This window comes from Aulonocara stuartgranti, assembly GCF_965226115.1.
Source record: "Aulonocara stuartgranti genome assembly, chromosome: 18".
Taxonomy (NCBI): Eukaryota; Metazoa; Chordata; class Actinopteri; order Cichliformes; family Cichlidae; genus Aulonocara; species Aulonocara stuartgranti.
The window spans coordinates 7,366,090-7,388,057 of NC_138954.1; the positions used below are offsets into that span (position 1 = coordinate 7,366,090).

At 41.0% G+C, this 21,968-nt stretch overlaps 2 protein-coding genes across 9 annotated transcripts in view; one reads left to right on the forward strand and one right to left on the reverse strand.

The window, feature by feature from the left end:
* The window catches only part of pard3ab (par-3 family cell polarity regulator alpha, b), a 262,424-nt gene extending 242,200 nt beyond the window's left edge, over positions 1-20,224 (forward strand). For all 8 annotated transcript variants that reach the window (XM_082512080.1, XM_082512082.1, XM_082512087.1 and 5 more), the window contains 2 exons: positions 11,309-11,451; positions 16,383-20,224. In XM_082512080.1, coding sequence (XP_082368206.1) covers positions 11,309-11,451; positions 16,383-16,776 — 537 coding nt within the window. In that variant the 3' untranslated portion in view covers positions 16,777-20,224. The remainder of the gene's footprint in view (positions 1-11,308; positions 11,452-16,382) is intronic.
* On the reverse strand, positions 302-7,452 carry LOC309694705 (uncharacterized protein; the record flags this gene model as incomplete). The annotated part of the gene is made up of 3 exons (XM_082514915.1): positions 6,528-7,452; positions 3,794-6,098; positions 302-380 (listed from the first exon to the last, which is right to left on the reverse strand). The coding sequence occupies exons 2-3, from the start codon at positions 5,293-5,295 to the stop codon at positions 302-304; spliced, it is 1,581 nt and encodes a 526-aa protein (XP_082371041.1). The 5' UTR covers positions 5,296-6,098; positions 6,528-7,452.
* Positions 20,225-21,968: the final 1,744 nt, after the last annotated feature.

Below are 21,968 nucleotides of genomic sequence, written 5' to 3' on the forward strand. Positions count from 1 at the left end.
CATCTGACGTAACAATGTGGGATCAATAGCAGGGGGTTCCCTGATGGCTCTGACTTCTGTTGAAGCATCAGCCTGACGGCTGTAGTCGGGCACATCTTCCTGTTCATTTTCATTGTCTCGCTCTCTTTCTTGTTCGACAAGTGGCAACCTTACGAGATCTGATTCAGGTGCCAGATTACACCATTCGTCAGTCACACCTCTGTTCTGCTCATATTCCTCAACAGCGCTCTCGATCTCCTCACTGTTTTTCTCATATTTTTCTCTGTTTCTTTTGACAATGTGTTGCACGTACTCAAGATGGTCAGTACCTGGTAGCTGTACACAGCCAGCACCATAGAAAGCCTGATAGGTTGGCAACGATGGTGTTTTCAGTTCGTGGTCTGAACGATGAGGAAGGTACAGTTTAAGCAGTCTTCCGTAATATTGCTCTGGATGTTTTTCTTGTGAGCAGCGGTGAAATCTGATGATAGCAGGCTTATTGTTTTTGCGCCTTTGCACAAACCCCATCTCATTGAGAAGGGGCAAAACATCTTTACCTTTTTTCTGTTGGCCATAGACAATCCTGCAAGTAGCAGCAAAGTCTGCCATGCACATCTCCTCATACTCTGGTGTTTCAGGTCTGGCTTTGTATTTGTCATTCAAAGATGTCATCCAAACATTGGAAGACTCAGGTGTTGTGTTGTCCAGAACTGACAGGGGACGACTCATTTTCACAGGATTATCATCAGTTGGTATGAATATTACAGCACGTGAACATTGCTTCATGTGAAGACCACATGCACGAGCAACACACTCCTGTGCACTGATCTCTCGCTTCTTTGAATATGCCTGCATGACGGCTCTCATTTCATCGCACTCATTTACACTGTCCTTATGGGAGTTCTCAATGACAGTTTTCAGGTACTCAGATAGCCCGCCCTCTTTTTTTGATATATATTTCATTAAATAATTTGCAGCACCAAAAGCATCTAAAACAAAGCTTATGTCGATATTACTGTTCCAGGCTTCAAGCAAATGTGGATTATAGCCATTTATCCAAGAGTCTTTTGGATCACGCTTTAGTATGATCGTACTCCTCATGTTCATTTTATTCAGGTATCTCTGATATTCTGCATGTGTCAAGTTGCATCTTGCCAAGAGCTGCTCTAAACTCATGGAAGCAGTTTCAGGTTCATTCAGCAGCTGGTTCAGTGGTCTGAGCTTGTTCTTTGCTGTTTCTACTTCCAGTGCATCATCCTCACTGGGTCTTGTGATCATTGTCTCATTGCAGGGTGGTTTGGGAAAACCAAAACGGCACCCGGAGCTTAAACTCCTAAAGCACGTCTTTGTGTGGTTCTTACTATGTTTTTGCACTTCTGTTACTTTCTTGTACAGTTCAGGTTGTTTATGTGGATCAGGCAGCTGAGCTGTGATGTATTTGTTTATAAAATCAAGAACAGTTTGCTCATCATCCTCCTCAAACACAGGAGCACCTTCTACCCACAGGAGACAGTGTATGTGTGGGCTTCCTCTGTGCTGAAACTCAACTCTGTAAAAGTAGTCAATGACTTTGCCAAGTGGCTCTGCGGGAGATAAGAGTAAATCTCTGAATAATGCTTCAACTCTCTTGTCAAACATGCGCATTGTTGTGACAGGATTGCTTCTCAGGATGTCACACTTTGCTGACCAGTCAAGTCCTTCAAAATTCACTTGTTCACCTTGCTGCCTTGTTATTGCCTCGATCACTTCAGGCCAGCGCATTTCAGCAGCTGAAAATGTGCAAAAGAACGTGGGAGTTCCCAACTGTCTGATCATGGCAAAAAGATCTCTTGTTGTTTTCTCCCAATAGGCTGGGGTTCCTCTCAGAGGCTGCATGAATCTCACTGCGTCTTTATTTCGCACCAGTTTCTCCACCTCATGTTTATCTTGTAACATGCCTGAGGTTATTTTTCTCCCATCTCTGGTCAGAGGCTTTGCCTTTCTTAACTGTATCGTCATGCTGGAAGTAGCCAAGTGTATTTCAGTCACAAACTGTGCAAAGAACAAATAGTTTGTGTCTTTGGCAAAACGATCATCAATGCAGAAAAGTCTTGATTTGAAATACCCACTGGGGGATACTTTGATCAGCCTTCTTTCATCAAGTGTGTTTTGGCCTGTAGGAAACTGCACAGGGAAGGCCATGGCCTCCAGTTTAGGTGTTTTGAAAAAACTTATTGGATTGTTTCTCTCTGCAGGAGCAACAGAGTAGATTCCTTCACTGAAACATAATATCTCCTCAGCCACATCAGGGGGCTGTAAACAGGACTCGAGCGCAAAACCACCATTAGTCAGTCCATCTGCTTGCTCTGAATCATCTCTCATCTGTTCATGCGATTGTTCACCATCACAGGGTAACGTGTCAATGTCCTGTTCATTTTTATTTTGTGCTTCACTCAGTGCATTTTTCTCACAGCTGTCAATTTCCATTAAATCAGCCTCATCATAATCGTCCTCATTCATGTTTTCATCATCATCATCATCATCATCTTCATCAGGAAGTGTTGGATCACACAGCTCAGCATCATCTCTGATGCTCACATCCTTATACTGTGGATGAATCTGCTTGAGTTTATGCAGTGCTTGCACAAGTTTAGACCAGCTTACAGTCTGAAACAGCTGATGACCTTTGTAAGACAAGCGTCTCTTCAGTTTTACTCTCATGATCTGAGAATTAATTCTCAATCGAGGCAATGCTTCAACAGTTTCCTGTACCTCGGATGGGACACAGACCACATTTCCTCTAATTGCTCTTTGTCTGCCTTTGGGAAGAGGAATGATCTTGGCAAATGGTATGCACTTGGCTATGAGATGTCTCTCCAGTATGTTGAGATCAGACAGTTCAGGTGGAATATCAGCAAGCTCCAGTGTATTGGCAACAGCAAGTGCTGGCATGAATCCATTTTTAAGATGATCGTGGCAGGTGTGACAAATCCACTCTCTCTTTCTCTCATCGGGAACATTGCACTGCTCATTTCTGCAGTTTTCATCACAAACATGAACAAACTTTCCTGTCAAACATGTTGCAACCACATGTGGGTTTTTGACATAATTTGACCTTCTGCAGGGTCGTACTTGGTTTGGAAATGAAGCCTTGAAGCATACAGTACATGGGTATGATGGTCCAACTTTGATTTGTGATTTGAACACAGATATGGCCTCGTTAATCACACTGTTGTCACTCTCTTGGGTTTGTCTGTTCACCCATCTGTATTTCCTTTTTATTTTCATTGCACATCTCATATTGTGCATAATCCTGAAGGCAAGATTACTTTGATACCTGTCTCGCATTAGTTGTTTCATTAGTTGTCTGTGTCTTACTCTGAATGCGTCATCACGTGCATAACGCTGAGTCACTCGAGATCTCTGTCTCTCTCTGAATTCAGGGTTTTCTTGATACCTTTTAGTGATATAGTTTTTTTGTTTTTGTCTAAATTCAGCATTGTCACAGTAGCGTCTTTTAATATATTGTTGTTGTTTCTTTCTGAATTCATCGTTCTCACAGTAGCGTCTTTTAATATATTGTTGTTGTTTCTTTCTGAATTCATCGTTCTCACAGTAGCGTCTTTTAATATATTGTTGTTGTTTCTTTCTAACTGTAGCATTCTCAGAAAAACGTTTTTTAACATATTGTTTTTGTTTCTTTCTGAATTCATCATTTTCACAGTAACGTCTTTTCATATACTGTTGTTTTTTCTGTCTGACTTCAGGATTGTTTTTATATGCCTCGCTTGTGCAAGACTTTTTCTTTTCTTTGTACTCTTTGTTTGAAGCGTACTTTTGTCGTTCTTTCCTTTTTTGGTTTTCTTTTCTCTGATTTCTGGGTTTCTCTGATGCCATTAATCTTCTTCTCATTTTTTGCCTTTGTTGTTTATTAACTTTTTTCACTTTTTGTAAAACTATATCAGAAAGGTCACAGGCAGCAACATTTGTTATGGCAGCATTTGATTGACATGAAAAAGCATCACTTGATGGAAGGAAACTTAATTCACTGCATAGTTCTTCAGTTGGTATATTAGGAGGTTCATTCTGATCTTCATATGATGTGAACTGAGTCACGTGGACTTCTTTTTGTTTCACCGGTGGCGTACAAATGGACATTTGACAAAAGATGTTCTCAGTCAGATCAGTCGTTGTGTTTCTCCTTGGAGTAGAGGAGTTTGCTTCATCAACAGTTGTATCAGAGTGAGTAGATGCCACAGCAGTGGCAGCTGTTGGTCTGCAGACTGTGTCTGTGATAGTATCACTCAGGTTGACTGTGCTCATACTGTAGAACTGCACAGGCTTCAGTTCATAGTTACAAGAGGGTGATATCTCCATCATTTCATAAGAATCTTGGATCCTCTTAATCATGTCACTGAGGAGTGTGAATTTCAGCATCACTGCTGTACCACGATTACGTGACTGTAGTAGTAGAGGAAGACCACTGGGTGTTCTGGAGTGTGGATCAAAGAAACCATATTTGCCTGATGTGGATCTGAACACTGCGATACACAATCCACTCATAATCAATAAGGCATACTGCACATCTGACAACAGGCAGCTCAGTCCTGCTTCTAAGCTGAGAAAGGTATCTACTGCTTCCTCTGGAGGTTCTTCAAATGTCCCATACCGGGAAGGCTGTGTCATGTCGACATCATACATAGACCAGCGAGCATCAACTTTGTCTGGCAGCTCATCGGTTGCCAAATGAATATTTTTAGGAAATCTTTTCTTGGCCTCTTTGTACATCACATCACCTTTATCCAAGACCAGATTAAGGTCAGCTGTAGTCATGTTATCATTCTCATGAAGGAAAGCAAGAAATGTGAGTGAGTTACATGTGCACTGCTTGTTTCTGGAGTCTCCATATTTGGGATGAGCCTGGCTGTGAGATGCACAGATATGTGTAACAGAGGGCTGGTTTTCAAAGTTCACTCTTTCTGCATGAGATGGTCCTGCCACATCACTGTGACGGCCTCTTTTTACAATATCAGCATAACCCACCTGTGGGGCACTTGACACCTCAGGTTGGTCTCTATGGTTTACCTGATGATCATTAAATTCATGCTGCAATCCAATCTTTACAGCATCTGCATAGGATACCTGTTGTACATGTGCAGGAACATGTTGACCTGCCTGTTTGACACCATCAGCATTGGTCTTTGCAGACACAAAGTCTTCTGCAGAGCTCTGAGGAAAATCACACTCAGCTTGTTCACATGTTGGTACTTCATGAAACTCATGGAACTTCTTCCAGCGTTGTTTTGCAGCTTGTGACTTTTTCTGCTTCCTTGGCATTTTTACACAAGTGTTTCTCTTAGTCTTTAGAAAATATGTTTATAAAATAAGAGTGGCACAGAGCAGGAGATGTTTTCTTTGTCTTTATATTTCAGTTTTTATTTCTCAGAAACAGATGTCTTTGTTTGTTTGACAGTTTGTCAGTCGAGAGAATAATATGCACTCTCTTTATTGGCTTGGCACAACTTAGCAGCAAGCGCAAAGTGAAAAACAGCTAGAGAGAAAATTTAGAAGAGAGAACAGACAGAGCAGGAGAAACACGGCTGGGAAATCACAATCAAACCGTGAATTAGAGTTTTCTTTATTTGTTCAGTTTGTTCTCAGGTAGAGGCAATATGCACTCTTTATTGCTTTAATGGCTTGGCATTTTTCAGCAGCAAGCCAAGAGTGAAAAACAGGTAGAGAGAAAATTTAGCAGAGAGAACAGACAGAGCAGGAGAGACACGGCTTTAAATCAAACCGCAGAGTTTTCTTTGTTTGTTCAGTTTGTTCTCAGGTTGAGGCAAAATATGCACTCTTTATTATTTTATTGGCTTGTGCATTTTTCAGCAGCAAGCCAAAGAGTGAAAAACAGGTAGAGAGAAAATTTAGCAGAGAGAACAGACAGAGCAGGAGAGACACGGCTTTAAATCAAACCGCAATAAGATTCTTGGTTTGGCAAAATTTCTCACAAACCACAGGGTGAAATACAGATGGAAAGAAGGCAGAGACAACAGGTGGAGTAGGACAGAAGATAGAGGGGTTGGGGGGTTGGGATGTGAGATAGAAGACTGGAGATCTGGTCCTTGTTCTTCTTCTGCACACTGTGAACAAAAAACAAGAAAAAAAAATAATTTTAATAAAATTATATCACATGGTAATTGTATGAACTAATTGTGACTACTGAAAAAGGACAAAACAAATATTCAAGCTAAACTGTTGTCGGCTGCCATGTGCAAAAAGTTGCACAATTTGGCACTTTTTAAAAGAATAAATATTTAATTAAATTCAGCAATAATATTTTTAAATACAAATATGATTGAGTGAATTGTTAACTAATCACATGTAATGTGCAAAAATGTACGAAAAAAATATTTTAGCCCAATTGTTAAGCTGAACTTATGTGTATTTATTATAAAAATGTGTTTAAAAGGTCTAGCACAAAGTTTGAACCCATCACTTTAAAGCTTATATTAGTCAGACTCTTTTTTTAAAAATTTGGTGTACTTCTCTAACAGTATGTGCACACCTACCAGGCAAAGCACAGATGTGAGTCAAGTTCCTGAAAGTGTAAGACAAGAAATAACATGTTAGTTGTCTGTACAGTGTTATCAGACTAACAAAAAAACAAAGCCCACACGACATGATACACTGAACTTATAGTCAGCAGGGTAATTATAGAGTAATATAGCACACCAGCTGATACAGCAGCCATTTTATAATTCAAACTAATTAACTGAAGTATTTATTTAAGTACTTATATAAGGCTACTGTTAGACTGTTACTAGCCTTAGCATCGCTGCTAACGCTAGCATTCCTGCTAGCGTTAGCACTTCAGTTAGTGTTAGCACTGCTGGTAGAACTAGCACTCTTACTGTTAAAACTGAGGCACAATGGCAATAATAAAGCTCATTTGTTACTTTTGTCTCACTGACCGCCAATAAATATCACAGGAATATCACAGGAATATTCTTTTTGTCAGTTAAAAACTGCTAAGGCTAGTGTTGGCACTATAGCTAGCGTTAGCATTGATGCTAGCATTAGCATCGAAGCTAGCATTAGCACTGCTACTAACAGCAAAAGTCATAAAGTACTCTTACTGTTAAAACTGAGGCACAATGGCAATAATAAATCTCATTTGTTACTTTTGTCTCACTGACCGCCAATAAATATCACAGGAATATCACAAGAATATTCTTTTTGTCAGTTAACAACTGCTAAGGCTAGTGTTAGCACTATAGCTAGCATTAGCATTGAAGCTAGCGTTAGCACTGCTGCTAACAGCAAAAGTCATAAACCTATATAAATGGTAGCAAAGGTTATTCTTTTTTTGCTTTCTTTATTCTTTGAACTCTGTTGAACTTTAAAAAGACTTGATATGTGAGTTTAAATGTCAAACATGTATTTTTACCATCATAAAATTAAAACCGTGCTGTACTGAGTGTATTGTACTTACCACAGCAGAGAGCAAAGCGGAATGACGGCAGTTGGTGCAGTGATTAGTTAAAAACTGATGAGGCGTTCAGGTGGTGCTTGGAAATTTGAGCATCAGTTTGAACATCAATAATGAGCATATATATTTCTCTGTCATAGAGAGACAGAGAAAAAAATACACAAGACTCACCAGCATACAAATTGGTACTTTTTCTCTTTATGTCACTCATTCGCTTATACTCAGGAAAGAGGGCAACTGGCATTAAATTAGCAAATAAAAAGTATGTCATCTTGAACTGTTTTATGGATTTTATTTTAAGACTACTTTGAGCGTATTCGTGGGGAGATAAACTATACAGACTAAAAACAGAGACATTAAATGAGATTCGATTATTTAAAATGTGGGAAAATACACTACAGACAGGTAGATGCTGTGAGCTTTAATTATCCAGTCAGAAAAGATTATTTTAAAGTCATCAACTGACTAAAACTGCCGAGGTATGAAAAACCTGTGTGGAGAAGACAAGTCCACCAATACACAATCAACTTGAATTTAACAGGGCAATAATTCAGGGCTCTATTCAGTTAGCCTATATTAACTACTGACATACTGTTAATCTGTGGCAAAAGCCTGTCAAACCTGTCTTATTGTACCTATTGAAAAAGTTAATCTTACTACAACTGCTTAGATGTAACACACATTTTTGATTTAATCTTGGCAGAGTGAGAGACAGAGCTCGTTAAGCAGGCAGGTGTGAGCCTGGTTGCTATAGTGACTGCACCCAAGGGCTCCATACACACGGACACAGACATGTGGACTGAAATGAATTAATTGCTGAATTTTGAGTTAAAAATTTTGAATGAGATAAAAAAAACAAAAAAAACAACCTGAATTTAACCTGAAAACAACAGTGCTGAACTGCTAAAAGCTGAAGGTTACACAGAAGAAGAAGTTGGAAAAAAGCTGAAAATGTTTTAATTGTAAATTAGAAAAACCTAAGAAATGAGAAAAGAACATTTAGAGTCAGAAAACATCTGAAAGAATATTAAAAGTTCATATTCTTTGAATCACTGAATGACTCAAATGTGATCCCTCCACTTGGATCCACACAGTTTAAAAAGTTGACATCTCTGAGCTTTGAAAGACAAGATGTTGGAAAGAGAACAACGATGGCGACGTTTTGAGGGTAAAATGATGGCTTTAACACTGTGGACACAGCAGCAGTTGAAAGAGAAGTGTTTAAGATGAATCTTGGCAGAGTGGCAGGCAGAGCTCGTTAAGCAGGCAGGTGTGAGCCTGGTTGCTATAGTGACTGCACCCAATGGCTCCATACACACGACACAGACATGCACCTCACTTTTGCTGCTTAAAATGAACAGAAAAGTCAGGCCGAAACAAATCGTTCCCAAATGAAAAGTACATGTCGTACTGACAAAATTCTTTCACCGTGAGCGACAGCCATGTCTAGTCTACCAAATTCTCAGTTTTCATGCCTGTGGAGTTTATTATATGGACGTGGTGACAGTGTAAAGACACCATGCTCTTCTGATTTTCAAACGAACCTTCTGAGCCATTTTAACATTAGAGTCTATGGAAGAGTTGGAGGGAGGAGGCTGTGCATTGGTGACATTTATGAAAGAACCATAACACCTAGTACAATAGTAAACACATTGGATGAAAGAGGACAGCCATGGCTACGTTTTGAGGGTAAAATCATACCTGTAGAGCAAACGCTGCGGACACAGCAGCAGTTTTAAAAAAGATTTTAAGATAAATTTTTTTGCTCCTCTCACTCTAGCAGTTGAGCTGTCTCACTCTAGCCCCAACATTCCGTCCCATACACACCCATTATAAACTCTGAAACGGGTGAAAAAACATCATGAAACTTAAACTGGAACTGAAGAAAAAGTATAATAGATATTGAAAAGATAAATACAAGTTGAATAGTTGAATGTCTTGTCTTCGTTTTAAAGTTTGAATGGTGGCTCTATGTCAATGTATGTGGAAGTAGTAAGAGTTTAAAAATGAGTATGTTGAATGAGGATTTGAAGGGTCTCCCCATTGAAATACATTATAAATTTTTGTTGAATAAAGTTGAATAAAATTAAAAATATAAATGTTAAAAATGAGAAAAATAGAAGCAATGTTGTCCAAAAGAATAGGAATCTAACAATGTTTGAATGGTTTTTCTAAGTTGAACGGTTTTGAAGGAGTAGGCTTTCAAAAAACGTACGGAAAAATAAAATATAATAATAATAATAAAGATTAGAAGAACAATACTGTGAATGCTTTTCAAGCATTCACACTAATAAAGATTAGAAGAACAATACTGTGAATGCTTTTCAAGCATTCACACTAATTAAATGAAATGTGTACAATCACAAATTGAAATGTAGTATTGAAGGCAAACATAGAGTTGGTACAATTGTAGCAAGCTTGAAAGTCGATATTTGGCATGATATCCTAATTTCTTTGAATAGTCTTCAGGAATAGTTTTCCAGGCTTCTTGGAGGACCTGCGAAGCTTTTTCTTGGATGTTGGCTGCCTTTGGTTCTTTTCTCAGTCGAGATGCTCCACACAGCTGCAGTAATGTTGACGTCCGGGGTTTGGGAAGGCCAATCCATGACTGGTGTTTGGCGTCAGTGACATGCTGAATCAGAGACTTTCTAGATCAGGGGTGGGGGGACTCCAGATCTACAGGTTTTAGATGTATCCTTGAGCCAACACAGCTGATTTAAATGGCTAAATTATCTCCTCAGCATGTCTTGAAGTTCTCCTGAGGCCTGGTAATGAACTAATCATTTGATTCAGGTGTGCTGACCCAGGGTGGCATCTAAAACCTGCAGGACACCGGCCCTCGAGGCTTGGAGTTTCCAACCCCTCTTCTAGATGGTACTGCAGGGTGGATCAAAATCGCCAACACTACTGGCTGAAATGCAGCTCCAAACTGTGACGGAGGCTCCAGTGTATTTTACACTCAGACACTGTTCAGCCTCTCCTGACCTCCTCCATAAGATTGTCAGTCCAGTTCTTGTATAATTTGGCATACCTCAGCCTTTCTCCCCATTTTCCTTCCTTAAGAATGGCTTCTTGACAGCCACCCTTCCACTGAGACTATTTCTGATGAGGCTTCAGTGAACAGTAGATGGATGAAGGGCCAGGATGCATTTATCAGGTCCTGTGTCAGGTCTTTGCTGGATCTCTCCCCCGCCCCATTTTCTTAAGGACGTGACTTTCAGATACTGCTCATCTACTCTAGGTAGTGTTTTAGACTTACTCCTTCTTCTTTTGTCCTCTACTTATCAGTTTCCTCAATTATTTTCAAGAACACACTCCACACAGTGAAATAGTGTCATCTTTAGCAGTTTTTTACACATTCAGCTAAAGAATTTAATCGGCTTTGCTAAATTGTCTGTTATGTGTAGACAAAACACCGGCCTGTCCCTCGAGTTGGGTGCCTTTTTAAGGTGCTTGAATGATTGATAGATAAGTATTGAGTGACTTCAGATACAAGGACTGGATTGAAAATGAGGGAAAAGCAGCCAAAGTCCAGAGAAAGACTTTGAAAGACCTTCAGAAAGCCGGAAGAACCATTGGCTCAAGACCACAAAGATTACAAGAACGTGTGGCCCCTTGGGAGCAAAATATAAAGAAATGAGGGCTGGTTCAAGACATGTTTTGCACTGAGATCAGCAAAATATTTTTGATTTCTATGCAATATTTTTAACCCAATGGACATTTTCTGTGATTTTCATTAGTTAGTATCTTCTGTGGATTGGCATCAAAGTGTAGCAGCTAGACAACTAAAGGATGTCTCTGATTATATGCGCGGTGATTGTGTTCTGAGCTCTAACTGAGCTGCCGCTCTCATGTTTTCAGTCAAACACCAGCAGCAACGGTCCAGGCGGGTACAGCCAGCCAGGCCGTCACTCGGTGTCGGTCGAGGTGCAGATGCAAAGACAGAGGCAGGAGGAGAGAGACTCGTTCACCCAGGCGCAGCGACAGTACAGCTCCCTGCCACGGTAAGACTGACAGATGTAGAACTTGACACGATTGTGTTTGATGTTTATTTCTGTTCAACGATCGATATGTACCAAGAGATTTTCGTGCGTCTGTCTAATATGAAAAGTGTCCTGGAGTTTGCGACTGTTTGATCTGTAATCCGGTGTAATGGATCTCGAGCAGTGACACTTGTGGTTTAACGTGTGCGCGTTCGTGTACGTGCCTGTCTGATTACGTCTGATTCATCGTAATGGCCCAGTGACAGTAGTGAAGGCAGATTAAATTTATATATACATATATAAACCATCTGAGTAAGAAAAAGGGTCGTAGCTGGTCAGCTTCAGACCACAAAGCTGCACACACACACTCTCAGTGTCAGGATGGACAGATCATATTACCCTCTTCCAAAGATATGACATGATTGCTTTCCTCTCCCTTAATGTAATTCCCTTTGATCTGCATGAGATGCGCGACTCTTGTTCCAGGAAGTGTGCTGGGGTGTGGGGGGTTTTTTCCTCTATTCTTTTTTTTTTTTCTCTAAATTTGAGAAGTTTTGGTTTTGTCTTTAATGCTTTTGGTGTGAGTTAAGGGTTGAGTTTGGTGAAATGTTTAGCTCCAGGGTTGACATTTCCAGCATCCCTGAACAGATTACATATATTTACATATTTGTATCATATGTAGAGTAAGAATGAGCCCCTCTAAAAACGCTAAAGCGCTTGGAAAGTCAGGAAATGATCGTTTCTCTTCCTCAGTGTTGTTTTTAAAAAAGAAAAAAAAACTATGTTAAGTGATAATGACACCTCGTAATAAGATTATAATCATAGATTTGATGTTCATTTAAAATCATAGCAGTACCCTATTATGGATATTTTTTTAATTCTTCACTTTAAGCATGAAAAGTCCAGAAGGAAAACATTGTTCACAGCTACTGTCGCCTTTCCCGAAGCCATCTGTGTAATTTCTCCTTCAAACTCATTTTAAGGCCAACTATGTTTAAGCAGACACATCCTGGTGCGTGTCGCCTCGCACTTACCATACATATACAACATTTAATACATTATCTTCTCTTACTTCACCGTAGTACTCTAATCCACTGTTATCAACATAAATCCCTTCCTTGATAAATATTGCAGGCAGCTTTGCTGAAAGATTAATGAACTACCGTCGCGCTCCAGCGGTCAGAGGCAACATCCTGTGGCCGCATACCCTCACTTTTACACTAATTCCATTGATAAACTGCTCTGTTTGGATAAACACGGCTGCAGTTTCTCCAGAACACTAAGTATTGTTTGACTGAGAAGCATAACATCCTTTGGAGTCAGAGGCTTTACATTTTCCATTTGGAAGGTCACGGCTCTGATGAGCGTCAAGTGGATGAGCATAGCTTTTTATTTAATTTTTAATAACAGTATCATTCCATAAAAACAGCGTTTATTCTCGGCAAAGGCCAGATCTCTTCTGGATGAGACCCTTTCCTAAACAAGGAGGCATGAATGAAAATAAACAGCCACCACTGGAAATAATGATGGGCAATGGGATCTTTATCACAGATCAGCACCGTTGATCTGTGAGCCAAAGTAATGCCATTTTGCAACGCCAAAGGCTGGCTGCAACAGCTGGCATGTGGTTTTACTTGTGCGTGCATGCGTGGGTGTCGCAACCACATGTCATGACACCCCTGCCCCATCTCCCCTTTCCTCTGTCAGTCTCACTCTGTCACCTTTTCCCGCTTTCTTTCTTCATGCTCCACTGTGTGCATGAGTGGAATACAGAACGGTATACATCTTTCTGTATTTACCACACATGTACACGCTCCCTCTTGGCACAGCAAAGACTGAGGCGGTGATCTGGTTTGCATTTCTCAGCAGGGAGGCAGACCGGCTTTGGCCTCTTTGTCAACAATATGAAATGAAATCAGATCCCGGGGACGCCTGTCTCTGAAAATTGGAAGCGCTCAGGCGTGTGCAAGAATAAACCTGGGCTATATACTCCTATCTTGCCGATCGAGGAGCGTATCCATTCCCAATCGCATTCAATCCCCGTTGAATAAAAACAAAAGGTCTTTTTTTGTTCTCATTAAGGATTTTTTCCCCTCCTCTTCCTACTGAAATCCAAACACAGGAATAATACGATTTCTTCACAGCTGGCTGATAAACCTGCTAATTATGCATGGCTCACATGCCCATTGATGTTTTTGTGTGTCGCCGTCTTCTATGTCTCTTGCTCCCGTTTTGCCCTTGGGATAAACGGGTGGAGCTGTTAGAATACTCATGCATATCGTATAGGCTCACAAACACACACAAAGACAAGGCTGCCACAAAGAGGCTAGCCAAGCAGAAATGAGAGGTGATGTCACACATCTGGACCCCCCCACCCCCCTCTGTCTGTCTATCTTTCTTGTAAAGGCCAGGGCAGTCCCCCAGAATCACGACAACCAACTGCGCCTTTAAGACTGTTGTGTCAGGTGTTGCATATCAGCCCGTATGAATCCATAGGGGACAAGATGGTCATTTTTCTAGCTGCAAAAGGTCTGCTATTTGTGTCTGTCAGATCCAATGCTCTGCTATTACTGTCTGTCAGATCCAATGGCTGTTTCAGTCCGTCTCAACGTGGGCCCATTGTGCTAGAAGGAGACTCTGACATGGTTAGGTATCCCTGTATGTTGTCGCTGTGGGTTGATAGTTGCCCAGAGGCAGTTTGTGAGGCTCTAATGGTGCCTCATTTTCATTGAATATGATGTTTTGGCTCCTGTGCTACTGACGTTTTTGTTTTTTTTTCTCAACAACAGAAAAAATAACCAAACACTAGTGCTTTGCCTGGAGGTAACAGGTTCGGTTGTTAATAAACCCAAAATTAGTTTTTGTGAGAGAATATTTGTTCATTTTACCTCAAATACATAGTCAAATTATTCAATTTCAGGTGTGTCAGTAATTATTACATCAGTTTAAAAAATAAATAATCTGTTCCATCATGTCAGTTCAGTCAAGTTAATTTACTGGTTGTAATACAACCATGTCAGTTGATGGTTGGAAGGGCACCGACGGAAGTAAAATGTGGCAAAGCCCCTTCTTGATTTTTAAAGAAACCTTTAAACCTTTGCTTATGTAAGCAGACAGACAAATGGCCCAAAACAGATAAATCCACCTTAAATCTCACCTTAATAAGAGTTTTCTGTGCTGATCTCCATGGCAACATTACAGCTTATGTTTGCATCGCCTATGTGAAGGTAAAATCTTTCTCTAAATTCTGTCAGTTGAAAACCTCGTGACGAGGGATGGGTATTGATAAGATTTTCACGATTCCGATTCCATTTTCGATTCTGTTTAACGATTCGATTCTTTATCGATTCTTTTTAAAAAAGGAGAACACTAAGGTCGATTAGCTTAAAACTTTGTTTTATATCTTCTCTTTGAACAAGATAGAAATTTAGGAGTAACATGGCCTTACAAACCCAACAGTGAGATCTTGTGAGATCTTAAGAGGTCCACAGCCTTCAATGGGGTGTCACAGGGTCCCCGGGAAAAAAATTGTAAATGTAAAATAATAAAATAAATATTCTTCTGTTGCAATAACAAAGTATAACATCAATTATTCAGTAGCAATTACACAAGAATATCCAGTAATGTCCCTGCCTACAATTAAACACATTCACTTACCGAAAATCGGGGGCATCTGCTGCGGCAAATGGGTGCAAGCCTTTGACCACAAACTTAGTCACTGCTCGGAGACATTCGTCTATCCTGGCCTGAAAGGAGACGCTACCGGTAGACTGCAGCGAGAATCTGAGCCAGCCAGACTCTGTCTCTCTCATCATGGTCACCTAAATGCACAGTAATGGCAGGTTTTGTAATAAGGCAGATCGCGCTAACATAATATGCACTGTTAGTTGATTATTTACCTGCCGCATTAACGGGAGAGGACGTGCAAACGTTACCGCTGCTGCTGGGTTGAGATTCACGAGTCCGGAGTGGAATTAAAAACACGACATTCATTTAAGGTCATTGCGTGTTTTGTGAGCTTTTGCATATTCGTAGTGTTTCCTCCCTTAAATGAAATATCTACTTTGCAAGTATTGCAAGTTGCTCTGTTGTCATCCGTTCTCGTAAAGTATAACCAAACTTTTGAGCGTTTGAGCCGCCATGTTTCCTGCCAGGTAAATGACGCTCCGCGACGTGGTGACGTCATTCGGGGCGACTGGAATCGATAAGGGAATCGTTTGCAAAAATGGCAAACGATTCCAAGGAATTGAAACAGTGGGAACCGGTTCTCAACAAGAACCAGTTTTCGATACCCATCCCTACCCGTGGCATAATTTCGAGTCATTGTACAAAAAATATCTCACCTAACGCTCGTAGATTTTTCCAGAGCTTTAAACGTCGCTTTTTAGTCCCTCTGAAGAAGAACCAGAGAGGAAAAGCTTAAAAAAAAGCTGACTTTGACATAAGACTGGTGATATTTTACACTCAGCTTCAAAAGTGCTTCCCTTTCTATGTTATCAAACCTACACTATGAATTGCAGCATTTGCTACAACTGATGAAGTCAGTTTATAGGCAAATATATTCAGAAAATAACCACATGTGGCATGATCCCTAAAAACAGATTGTGCATATGAATATCTTGACTCTATAGACAAGAAAGCTTTGACTGAAGAGGAGAGGAGGCTTTGTGTACTTGCAGGTAAACGGTTCTTGAACAAAATAGTGCACGTGCCAAAAATGAAATCTCTATCGAAACTGTCAGCTATCATCCTAGGACAATGTAACAGGAAGTCACAGCCAGGATATCCAAAGGCAAGGACTGGAAACTGATAGGTTTCCAGATTGCTGATGGTGTGATTAACTAAATACGGAGTGAAAATGAGGTGATAAAAACAACCTAGAGTTAATTATTTATGAATATGTCAAAAGCGGTTTCACATTTACCCTTGCTGTATTTTTCTTTCTACTTCAGGCAACCCAGGAAGAACCCTAGCACCATCTCCCAAGACTCTTGGGATAAGGCATACCCACCTGGTGAAGGGTTCCAGACTGCTAAGGACAACCCCAGGTACTCCAGCTACCAGGGCTCCAGGAACGGCTATCCAGGTGGAGGCGGTGTCAATGCCAGAGTCCTTCTGGAGGCCCAGGAGCTCTTGAGGCAGGAGCAGAGACGCAGAGAGCAAGAAGCCAAAGGGAAATTAATGCAGGAAAGTGCTGGCAACAGCAGCTATGAGGGGTACACGGCACATCTGAAAGACCCCGCCTCTCCTAAAGGGCCGTACCGACACGACGTGCCACCTTCGCCTTCACAGTTAGCGAGGCTTAATAGATTGGGTTCTGAGAAAGGAAGACTTTTTTATTCTTGAAGAGCATCATTGGACTGGTTGATGAAGAGCCAAACGAAACGATTAGAGCCAAGGGGATTGTTTTGAAGAAAGAAAAATAGACACTATGAATCTTGACAGGGGACAACCTAGAGGTCTTATAGTTTAGCAGTTAGCTTATAGGTAAACAGTTGTGAAGTGTACTCGGTATGTGGGTGTTTGTGTTCAGTCCTCCGCTGTGAGGATGACCTATACTAGTCAGTCATTCACCCTCCTACAAACAGTGCCTTCTCTGCATTCACGGACACGAAGCTTGTTCGCAGTCGTCCAGGACTCTGATTCATCGAGATCTGGCATCGTCGTGTACTGACAATCAAATGGGCAGACAGGCAAGTGAGTGGGCGCTTTTTTGAGCCCACGGGGAGGCGCAAGTTTCTGTGTGGGTTTTGTATGTGGGCATGTGACAAGGTACATGTTTCACTATCAAGAATGTGTCCCGCGGATGACTCTGCCCACCTGTCACGTTCAGCCCCGACAGATGCTGCCGGTGTTTATCAGCATTCTGTTTTCTCTACTTTTAGTCTTCTCTCCACAGCAACACAACTCGCACAGTACTCCACAGGGAGCACAGAAAACAAGGCAAAGTGTGTGAAAGAAAGCGGGGCGCATTGTGTGTGTTATTAATAAAAAAGACCCCCTCATAAATGATTCATATTTTGTGTTATCTCCATGGAGGAGGCTCAGGCAGAGAGGGTAGACAGCTCTGATCCTCTGCCTGGCCGCTCTGCTTGGCTCTGGGCTTGACTTGCCGGCCCGCCCGCCTGTCTGTCTGGAGCCCTCATCCTCTCTGCGTTGTTCTCGTCTTCTCTCTGTTCATTACGCTCCTATTTTCTTTTTCTACCTCAACACCCCTACCTTTATCCTCTGCTCCCCTGCTCTCCCTTCTTTGCACATCTCACACCTTCGCTTCCCCTTACTCTTCCTCCTGCTACACGGTGCCACCCTCCTCCTCCTCGTCTCCCGAGTCAGGCTCTGCACTGAATTTTTCATCACAAGCCACCTGCTGCCTGCCAGAGCCAAAGAACGCTGCCACCGGAGGCATCGACAGAGGGCCCGGCTTCTGACATAAAGAGTGGAATAAAAGCCAAAAAAAAAAGACACAGAATAAAGATGGGAAGAGAGACAACGAGCCTCCGAGTGTGAGATTAGCTCGAGCTTTTTCCCAGTTTTAACAAAAGGCAAAACTGTCCTTGGGAGTTAATTGCTTTCAATTGCTATAATTGCTTTTTGTATTTTTTTTTTTGCAGTTGTTAGCATTTAGTCGGCCCCATTCTCCATAATAATTTAAAAAGAGGGAACAGGTAAACAGGCTCTCATACTTTAAAAAAAGCATCAGTCAATAGATAATCTGAATGCCAAAAGCTTTTACAGGGCAGAACAAAATAACAACAGCTTATTTACTGGCTCACATTTTGCAGTGTCTAGCTCTGAGTTTGCTTTTGCTGCCATAAGTCGATGAAATAGGACTTTTCTCTTGACAATAGCAGAACGAAAGAAGCCGTTCTTTCCAAACAAACGTTTCGAACATTTTTAACTCCCTTTTAACCCTCCTGAAATGTTTCCCTTAATATGGCAGTTGGGCTTAGTGGGTTATGCTAACTTTGTGTTTACCACCTCTTTCTCTGTGCAGCTGGTACAAATATGGAATCTTTCCACAGGCTCACAAGTAAACAAACAGGCTTTCATTAATCATTACGCAAGGTGAGAGGGTCATCTGGCCGTTCGCCCTGCATGGAGTTCCCATGGAAGTGGCTTTTCCGAGCAGCAGGGGTTTTGTGTGACACAGGTGAAGATTCCACAGCAATCTTCAGGCTGGAATAATGCTAACGCACACTAGTCACAATAGCGCTTCAGTTTATTTTGCTTGCTGTCGAACTGTCTATTGTTAGCCAACTATTTACATTTGATTTATTCAAATGTCTTCCTCCCCTTTTCTACCAATGGCTCCGCTTAAAATTGAAGGAAGATTGTTATGAAAATGAAAAGGTTGCACACAGATTTACGTCAGACCTCCTGGCAAACCCACTGATTCTGTTCAAACTGAACTGGTTTCATAGGTTTTTGCTGTGACAGCCTTGAGAAGGACTTTTTTCTCTATTATTTTGTTGTTGTTGTTGTTGTTGTTGTTCTCCATTTTATGAGGAAACAGAACTTAAAAAAACAAACCAGAACAAATTAAACAAGAAATATCTGCAAGACTAGATAAAATTTCCATTCTGGCCCAACTCTGCAGCTGCTGATTGAAAACTTTTCGTGAGGCACTAATCACTGAAGCCAGCTGTTGTAGGTGTACTGGGAAAAAACGCTTGGGCATCGATGACACATATTTAAAATAAATAAATAAATACTGCCACCAGCCCACTATTATAATTGCTGCCGTAGGTGGCAACCTCTTACTCTGTGCTCGTCTTTCTTTGACAGCGATAATGTTTGTGACGTGATTGTGTCTGCCTCCGAGCTAACAAATGAAACGGGGCAGAGGTCAAATTTTAAACAAAAGGGAAATACAGAAAAAGCTACAGAGAACAAACGGGCAGTGCATAATCACCCTTCACTCCCACACCATCTCCATATGCAGAGGGAAGCTGCATGATAAACATGATCTCCTGCTGGTTAATGAAGACCCTTGCTGGGATAGATGCAGGCTTGGTAAGGGTAATGAATGAGATGAAGTAAAATTGAACCTGTAGTGGCATCGTTCCAGGTTTAAACTTAGCAATATTGTTCAGAGCACATACTTATGTGTGCATGGGTGCAATGATAGAAACAGATTTTTGGGGAGGGGGGCCGTCTTCCCAGTTTGAAGGTTTTTAAACCCACCTGAGAATGAAGCCGATGAAAAACGTACCAAAAAAATGACACAAGCTGTGCAGATGAGAGTAGAAGCATTCTCCATTGCGCACATTATTTTAGCGAAGTGTTTGGTTCCTGCTGTGAACACAAATTGCAGACCAGCATATTTAGAAGGATACAGTGGATTTAGCTGCTCAGCTGTACCTGTTATATCAATAAGTGCCTGAGATAATATCACAAAATGTTACACAAAGAAGGTTATGATGTGATTTTTTTTTTTCTGTCAGTGACACTGCAGCACACAAATTGCAGTGGATTTTGTGTTTTGTTTTTTTTAATCCATCTTAAGGGTACACTTTCCTGAACGTTTCTCTTTTAATATTTGTAAGAGCCAACACTTGTGGACAGTTATCATTGTATTTGTACTCTGTTTGATATGCCTTCAAACATACTGCAGCAGGATGTGTTTTAAAGTATCTCAAAACAAATGGAAGTTATTAGATGCTGATGTGCAATTGTTGTGTTTGTTGTTGTTGGGTTTTTTTTTCAGAAAACTTTTACATGATCTATTAAGAAATGTATGCAGCCACTTCTTCCTGTACATATCAAATTTAGAATAAAACAGAAGGCTGTTCCATCCTGTTTCCAACCTCGCCTTGCCTCTGTCTCGCTCCCCCTCCCCAGCTTTTCTTCCCAGCCCCGACTCTGAACCCTGATCAGACGTGTCGCCAATTAACCACGAGGGACTCTGCAGTCAGATGTCAAACCTGTCAGGGCTGCTTGCTGATGTCTTTTTCAGAAAGACAAACTGAGAGAGTTTGATGGATAAAGAGGAGATAACATGATGAAATCATTAATTCCCGTGGGGGGAAATGGTGTAGCAGTTGATGTACAAACATAACTGAAACAAACATTTGGCTAGTGGGTAACGGCGCTGTCTCCCCCCGTGTAACCGACCTGGTGAATACAATGAGATAATCTCCCAAAACACCACCGTGTTTCCTGTTATTAAGTCCAACCTTATTCCCACTGTGACTCACAGGGGACCTGTTGAGCAGCTCCCTGCTACTGTTTTTGTTCTTCAGGCCAAAGGTGACATCCTAACTAAATACAATTAATGCTGCTTAAGACAACAGCCTGCATGTGTTAAGAGAAACTAAGATATAGGTACACAGGAAAAAGAGCTGGAAGCAGTTTGATCCCTCTACCTCATCCTGCGCTTTTAACATTCACAGCAGTCGTTCTTTTTACTGGGTTAATAGCATGACATTAAGAAGGAATTATACATGTCATGTGTAACAATGCCACGATCACAGTGAGACAACAGAAGGGATTTTGTGTGCTTATTTCTGCTTTGAAATTTTGAGTCACAGACTGTCGATGATAACCTTCAGACCACATCCTTTAAGGTTCACTGAGGAAGCTCGCATGAATACCCGGCCATTCACGCTTGCATTTATGAGGGCATTTGGCACTGACAAGTGTGGATTTACAAGAACACAGGATGCCGTTTCAGCTGTCTCATTCCACATTGGTATTCAAATACAGCTGAAATATGGAACATGCACAGCCCTCCCAGGGTTTACTGCAGTGCACTGAGACCCAGTCAGAACTAACAGGTGCTTTCAGGCTTCAGCTCATACCTTGTAGGCTGGATACTTAGGCTCATATACTGTTGTTGGATATTGTGGTTTCCTTTATCCAGGGATGGAATTTGGTTCAAAACCATAAATGTTTTAAAAAAAGGCATTGTGTACATCCCATTGGGAATAGGGAAGAAGGTCATATCATTGGGAAACATATGTAATTTAATGCAAATGTTGGAAAATTCCAGTGTTGCAGTAGACTAAAAGTAGACTAGCTCGATAAAGTAGAATATGACACAAAAAAACATCTCCATAAAGTAAAATTTCTCTAAAAAAAATGGTTCAATAGAATAAAATGAAAAAATAAAGTTGCTTAAGTAAAAAACTTACATAAACATAAGAAGATGAACAATAAAAATGTCTCTAGAAAGTAAAAAAGCTCAGAAAAATTAATACGGTACTAGCAAAACCAGGGATTTATTCTAAACTGTTTAAGTTCACTTTCACATTCATATTTTAGCCACTTGTGCTTATCCGGGTGATCGGGGGGCCGTCCCAGCTACCATAGGGCAGGAGTCAAACCGGGCTGCATGCTGCCCAATAGTGGGGGTTTTTTTCAGAGTACGTATTACTTGTTGACTTGTTTGAAGCCTTTAGATCTCCATGCATTTAGTTTAACTCAGTGACTTGCAACTATGGCCCAATATTTCTTCCCACACAGCTGCAATCCTCAGAATGGGGCAACACATTATAACATAAAGATTTATTTCCTTTTTCCTACAGCATGCTATCAGT